This window comes from Hyalella azteca, unplaced genomic scaffold (assembly GCF_000764305.2).
Source record: "Hyalella azteca isolate HAZT.00-mixed unplaced genomic scaffold, Hazt_2.0.2 contig15363, whole genome shotgun sequence".
NCBI classification, from domain to species: domain Eukaryota; kingdom Metazoa; phylum Arthropoda; class Malacostraca; order Amphipoda; family Hyalellidae; genus Hyalella; species Hyalella azteca.
Genome location: NW_025945219.1, coordinates 65,693 through 72,841, shown reverse-complemented (window position 1 = coordinate 72,841; position 7,149 = coordinate 65,693). Strand labels below are relative to the sequence as shown.

General features: G+C 39.7%; 1 protein-coding gene across 1 annotated transcript in view; it reads right to left on the bottom strand.

Moving 5' to 3' along the window:
* Positions 1 to 315: 315 nt before the first annotated feature.
* LOC108666010 overlaps positions 316 to 7,149 on the bottom strand; it is a 40,604-nt gene continuing 33,770 nt past the window's right edge. Inside the window, exons 2-3 of the mRNA XM_018152815.2 lie at positions 4,766 to 5,281; positions 316 to 2,699 (exon numbers count right to left, since the gene is read on the bottom strand). Coding sequence (XP_018008304.1) covers positions 1,070 to 2,699; positions 4,766 to 4,869 — 1,734 coding nt within the window. The 5' untranslated portion in view covers positions 4,870 to 5,281 and the 3' untranslated portion in view covers positions 316 to 1,069. The remainder of the gene's footprint in view (positions 2,700 to 4,765; positions 5,282 to 7,149) is intronic.

The window sequence follows — 7,149 nt, the reverse complement described above, 5'->3', positions numbered from 1 at the left end:
TTGGTAAATCCTTCATACATAATTGTATGACCATAGTAATGCTGCAGGGCTCCGGGAAGTGGAGTCCCGGAAGTGGAACGAACGAAACCTTTAAAAAGTTATTTATACATTTTTTAAAGTTAAGAAGAAGGCGTAGATAATAATAGAGAAGGTGAAAGAATATAAGATAAGCGATAGAATTAACATACGATATAAATAGGTTTCGTACTCTATAGTGAGAAGTGAGAAGGGCTCATTAGGTTCAGCCTGGTTTATCAACTTTGGGCTCGATAGCAATGGAACCAAAAGCTGATAGATGAATTACCTAAATTCTTCTCATGACAGATCAAAAGCAGCGACAACAAACCGGCTAAAATGAATTAAAATCTACGGTACTTCCCCATACAAAATGGCTTAGGCAACTACATTAACGGACTAGAGAATAATAATAGAATCAAATAAGGCACACAAAAACCTACAACCTCACTAGTACAATAACAAAGAAATCATGATTACATCAATAGTGACGTCAGTGATGATATGACACTTTAATTATCGCTAGGCAAAAGCGTCCGATGGACGAAGTGAACGCGTCTAAAGCCGAGAGAAACTAACGCTCTAGGGAGGGTATACAACGCCCAGCATAGGGCAGTAGCTTATAAAACAACACTAATATTTTTCGTTACGAAATCGTAGTTTTTTGATAGGTGGGTCTCATATTCAACTTTAATGTCATCACTTGAGATTTTATAATTATGTTATAATTTTGTAAGAATTTAGTAGCAGATCAAAAACAAACTAATCACAATAATTTGTGATTAGTTTTAGTTTTCTTGCCGCATCATTTAAATTATGATTCTTCGTGAATATCATCATAAAATTCGGCACAACATCCGATAAATTATACAACATTGCATGGAAGAATGACCTAAATATATATAGATACAATATGTGTTCAAATTATTCATGATCAAATGAAACTTCGTAATCGTTATATCAATGGCGGTTACTGAAGTTATTGCTCAACATACAGTATTTACGCTTACGATTGTCGAGAATAATAAGGTTACATTTCTAGGAATCACGTTAGCTATTTTCTTCTAACTGCCGACGGAGGAGGTCTGACTGTTCTTGAACCAGAACCTGAAGCTCGGTAGAAGAACCCTAAGTTGATTAGGTTCTCCGTAACTCTTGATATGACGGGATCCTTATGTCTCCAGATCGTGTCGTCAAAGATGGTGGAGTTCTTGTAGTCATCGCAGGATTTCTTCAGGGTTTTCACGCAGTCTGCGCGATAGTGCTGAAGTTGAGCGTCTTCGGTGTCTATGGGGAAAGACGAACAAGCCCCACCTAAGCAAGCAAGTGGAAAATGGTTGTGTAAGGTTAGCACTCGTTCTGGATTATGGAAACACTTTATGTAAGCACCTGGTTTGGTGTAGTTCTTGGCTCGGTACACATGTTGGAACATATGCATGTACTGAGGTATGTCTTTGAAGTGTACGTGACTCACATCGCTCGATTGAGGCGTGTCGAAAAAGTAGACATTGCGAACGTTGTACGACGCACGTTCTACCTTTTTTACTTTCAGTGCCTTCGCTAAAACGTTGTCCATGAGGTCTTTCCACAGCATGTTATTTCCTTTAGGCATGATAACTTCATCAATGTCTAGTACTGCTATATACTTGTATCTGTACATGTTTTTGTAGAGGCAGTCGTTGTAAGGTATCAGCTCGTTTTGACGTTTGTTGGTTAGTTTGTTCTTCAAGTACATGTGGATGAGACCTTTGATGTTAGGTTGGTAGCCAGGCAGTGTGATTGGGGTCACGTCTACCAATCCGAGTTCTTTATAATAGTTCAGCACTTTTGTTATGTTTGGATGAACTTCCAGCTCATAAAGGAAGATCTTTTCGGCACCAAGGTGGCGCAACGTCTCGAACCACTCCACTAGCCTCACACTCAAATCTTCGTTTAGGAAATCGAGGCCCTTCACGCAAACGGCGAATTCACCTTTCTTTCCGTTTTCAGGTACGTTGTTAATTACCCTTAGATTAGTGACAGCCATATCACACGGCTGCTCAACAAGAGACACTGATTCTGGCACAAGATGCCGAAACCCAACTGGAATTTGACATGACACCAAGTAAGGTTGGAAGAGTCCATTCTTGTGATTACCCCACTTCTTGTACCAAACATACTTGTACTCGAACACCTTAGCGAAAACAGGGGCCTTCAATCCCTCAAACCACAGTTGACAAATTGTCTTTACTTTTGGCTCAAGTCGGTTGATCATACCAAGCATCCTCACCACAGGCTTCATGGCCACTAAGGTTCTGTTATCGTAGTACGCTCCATACAGGTAGAAAGTTCCGTTCGAGGTTTTCAAAGTTTGCCAGTAAACATTATTGAATCCTATATCCCAGAGGGTTGGGAACTTTGCGCAAGTTTTATTCTTGGCAGGAAATTTGTTGTTCAAGGTTTGCCAGTATCGTATCGGCAAGTTAGGAACTTCATTCTGCAGAATCTTGGCAAAGTCTGAATCTGAGAGAGCCGGCGAGTTGTCGACAAGAGGTTCAGCCTCGAGAAGGTTGAACTCCGTCGTGACATTGGGTTGCCCATCTGTAGTCCCTGATATCAAAGGACCTCCTCTCGTGATGATCTTCTGCAGCAGAAGACGTCCAGTCATCGTGTTGGTTGGCGCGTACTCAGTTGTGGTCGAATACCTGCACAAACAGGGCAATATTAGCGGAATATTGTAATACGCAATACGTGCACAAAAAGGTTTACATTAGCGGCATTTATCGTGAGTAAAGAAATCGGCACTCTGGTAAATATTTTGTGCAAAATTTTGCTTACATCTTAAAAAAAGAACTTTTATTTTACCTAGTTGACAACAAAAAGTTGGTTGCTCATGTGATTATGTATGTTTTATTGTATTAAAGTATATAAATGTTATTAATGTGGCAACAGAACAATCTATGGTTTGGGATTGTAACTTAACTAATAAATGTTGAATTAATTCGATAAAATTTCAATAGTAACGTCAACGAGGAAGAGCTGGAGCACAAACAACTTGATAAATTAATTGATCATAGCAAAATTTGAAATTCCAATTAGTAATGGTAAAAAATGCCAGGTGTGTCTGCTCAGATAGGGAAACCAAACCATCGGGATAGGATTCAATTTCATTGCTCGGCACTGCATCAGGAATTGTAGCTGCAGTGCCCATTTAATCCTAAGACGCATGAAGGCTATGATTGAGAGCATAAAGCATTACAATCCGTTATAAATTACGTCTATAAATATGAAGAAGCCCTCTAGAAGTTTACAAACGATAATAAACTATCACTAACTGTATCTAGAAGTATACGAACTATAATAAATTATCACTAATCGTATCAAGAGAATCGCCCACATTCCGAAATGAGGCGCGTAATTGACCCCTAGAGCAGCAGCTGCGTCAGGGCGCCGTTTAGGGGAGTCTGTTGCGCACATGGCGCGCGTAACGGGAGACTCGCACCGCTTGACTGGAGCAGCGAGGGATGGGGGAGAGTGGGGATGGGTAGAGTGGGGATGGGGAGAGTGGGGATGGGGAGAGTGGTTTTTTTAATTGAAGCCAAAGTTTAATAGGAAAAATATCGTCCATAAAAACTAGTATATCACAGATTAAAGGGACCCCTCTAAGAAAAAGGCACAGGCAACATGGTGGTGCAGAAGGAACAAAAAGAATGTGCAGATAGCATGGGAGGTGCAGAGCCCGATGAAAGAGCAGATAACGCGGAAGAGATAACGAGGAAGTTAGGCAGGAAAGGTCACGTAAGGTCAGAGGTCCCCGAGGTTGTCTGCTGTTCGATCTCGAATCACCAGCAACATTTTCGCAGGCTTTTTCCATGTACGCAAAATTAGACCGCGGAATTTGCTGCGGCCGTGCAAATCATGGCGGTCAATGGCTGTCCGTTAGCCTGCATCGCCTCGCCGGTAATGCCAGCGATCGAGGGCATTAAAAAACTTAAGTAACCCAAGCGAACAGTAGAAAATTATGAAAGAAAATTGAGTAATTAGACAGAATTGAAAATTAGATTTTATTTAAGGTATAATAATAACGTTAAAATCCCGTTAAATGCCATTCTTCCCAATTACAAATTTATTAACTGTAGAATTGGAAGAAAGCTTGAGAAAATTGGACAATTTACAGCGGTGAAAATTTTTTGAAACTCAGAGGAGAGGGATTGATGTATGAAAGTTTCTATATTTACTCTATATTTAGGTGAATGCTTCACTTGTGATACTCTATCCCAGACACACATACTCTATACAAGACACGTGTACAGAACCGTAAGTGAATAAATGTTAACAATCGTCGAATAAATATAAGCTGGTAAAAGATATTCATTAATAATGCATGGTAATGAGGGAAAAAATCGGAACAGTACAAAGAACATGTAGAACGTATATTTTGTAATGAAAATGAATGAAGTAGAAGAGCTGTTCACGAAGACGACGTTGAACGTGTACTAAGGAATGGAAGTAGAGTGAAGTAGAAATACTTGAAGACAATGTAGAACATGTACTGAAGACTGGAAGTAGAGTGTAGTAGAAGTAGAAGTACCTGAAGACGACGTGGAACATATAATATGGAATGGAAGTTGAGTGATGTAGAAGTACCAGAAGACAATGTAGAACGTGTACCAAGGAATGGAAGTAGAGAGAAGTAGAAGTAGAAGTACCTGAAGACGACGTGGAACATATAATATGGAATGGAAGTAGAGAGAAGTAGAAGTAGAAGTACCTGAAGACGACGTAGAAGGCTGTGCACCATATCAGCACCAGGTAGAACAGCTTGCGCACGCTGCACGCCTGTAAGCTCCTCAGGCATACTCGATCCAGCCTCATGGTGCGCAGTTCGTTGACTTGTAGAATTTATGTGCTTGGCTGTTTTGTTTTTACGTGTTGTTGTTATGACTTACGTGTTTTACGTGTTGTTGTTATGTCTTGTTATGTACGAGCTCCACAACGAGACACGATATGAAATCAAGAGTTTTCCAACGAACTGGTGGAAAACTTCAGGTTTTTGTTTCCATTGTGTGGAAGTTTTCGTTGCCGTTGATGGGTAGTGAAGATAAAAGAGGGAACGTTTTAATGGGATTTCAAAATGATTAAAACCTTTGATACTATTTTTGTTTGTGGTGAGATGTGTATTTACTTGTTTGTATCAAATATTTTATAGGTGATTTGTATTTCGGTTCGTCAGTTGAACTGAATTAAGTCGCTTATGCGGCCGTTGATGTTTAGCTCGACGTGGAGCCTGCAAAGGAAAAAAAAATCATTAAGCATCAGACGAAAACAATCATTAAATTAAAGAAGAAGAGGAAGATGAAATTATAATTTTTTCAATTAAGATACGCTCTCATATGTGTATTTTTAATAATAGCATTTTTAAATTCAGCGAAACTGTTTAATTCTAGTACAGAAAGATGACTTTTTATCAACAAAATTCCGGACGATTAGTTAAAGATGAAGATAGTTCGTTGTAATACGCCCAAGAGTTGGATATCAAAAACGTGTTCTTTATTAAAGATTTGTAATTACATTTGAAATTTGGAAAGCGTGTGAACTGATAGCCCTTAATACCATTCGGGAGGAGTGGGTGTGTATAGTCAATATTTGACATCAACGTTGTCACATAGCAGATACTGCACTTACTTCGTCACTCGGCAATAAAAACTATATAATAGCGATCAGAACTATAATTTTTGGGTTAGATAGCCACATTATTACGACAAGGCTGTTTTGATCGCGATAGAAAAATGTGGCGCAGTTTTGTTTATGAAATACAATGTTACTGTTGACTCAAGTGATATGGTTATGGTATTGGCTTGAAGGTAGTGCTACCTTCTCAGCGCCCACATCGAGCTCATCGTTCTAAATATAAATAAACCATATAAAAAATTAAATCTAGGGCAGCACGGGGCCCCACGGCCTTTAGGGAATGTCAGGGTCGGTGTGGGGTTAGGTTAACAGTAAACAGGGTCGAGGGGGGAGGGTTAAGGTTAACAGTAAACAGATGCGGTGCTCGACGCATCGCCCTGACATCTAACCCTTAATAGGACACGCCCGCCAAAGCAGCTTAAGAAAATAAGAGTTTTTTTGCACGCTGGATTGAATTCCATCAAGGAGCCTGTAAAATAATCCACTGGACGCTTACTGAAATTTCCTAAATTATTTCGAACCATACAGTCATCGTATAGCCTATATATTATCGTCGTAACTTTCATTCTCGCATTATCTTCCGCTATCACCATAAGTTTTAAATGATCGTAATTTTAACTATCGTCATTAATTGCAAGATATTCAAAACTTTCATCATCGCAAAAACTTTTATGATCATCTTAGCTTTAATGCGCATCGTAATGCCTATAGGGTGACCGGAAAAAAACTTTGATAATTAATATATATAATCTATTGCTGTGCCACCGTCCGAGTCAATAATTGGTAAAGGGCAGCATTCCAAGCTGTGTGATGCTGTGTGATGCTGTGTGATGCTGTGTGATGCTGTGTGATGCTGTGCGATGCTGTGTGATGCTGTGTGATGCTGTGTGATGCTGTGTGATGCTGTGTGATGCTGTGTGATGCTGTGTGATGTACAGTGTAGAATATAATATACATAATATATAACATAAACTATGCACCACGCGCATAGTTTGTGTAGAATATAATGTGTTGCCCATACATGTATTGTGGTGCATAAGTGATGATATTGTGAAGAGAATTGCACATACAAATATTAATGCAGTATTCTGCACCACTCATACAGACACTTTAATGAACACATGAGTATATTATACAGCGTTCTGCACCACTCATACAGGCACTCTAATGCACACATGAGTATATAATGCATCTTTCTGCCCCACTCATACAGACACTCTAATGAACACATGAGTATACAATGCAGTATTCTGCACAATTCACACAGGTATTCTAATGCACACATGCGTATATTATACAGTATTCAGCACAATTCACACAGGTATTCTGCACACCGAGTCCGGCATCCGGGCCACTGAAGCAGTGCACTATTAGCGAGCGCCGCGAATTTCCAGACCGGACCGGAAAACTTAGCTCAGAAAAGTTAGTCCGAGGCAGAACACATCCGGCGAAACACAACATAAA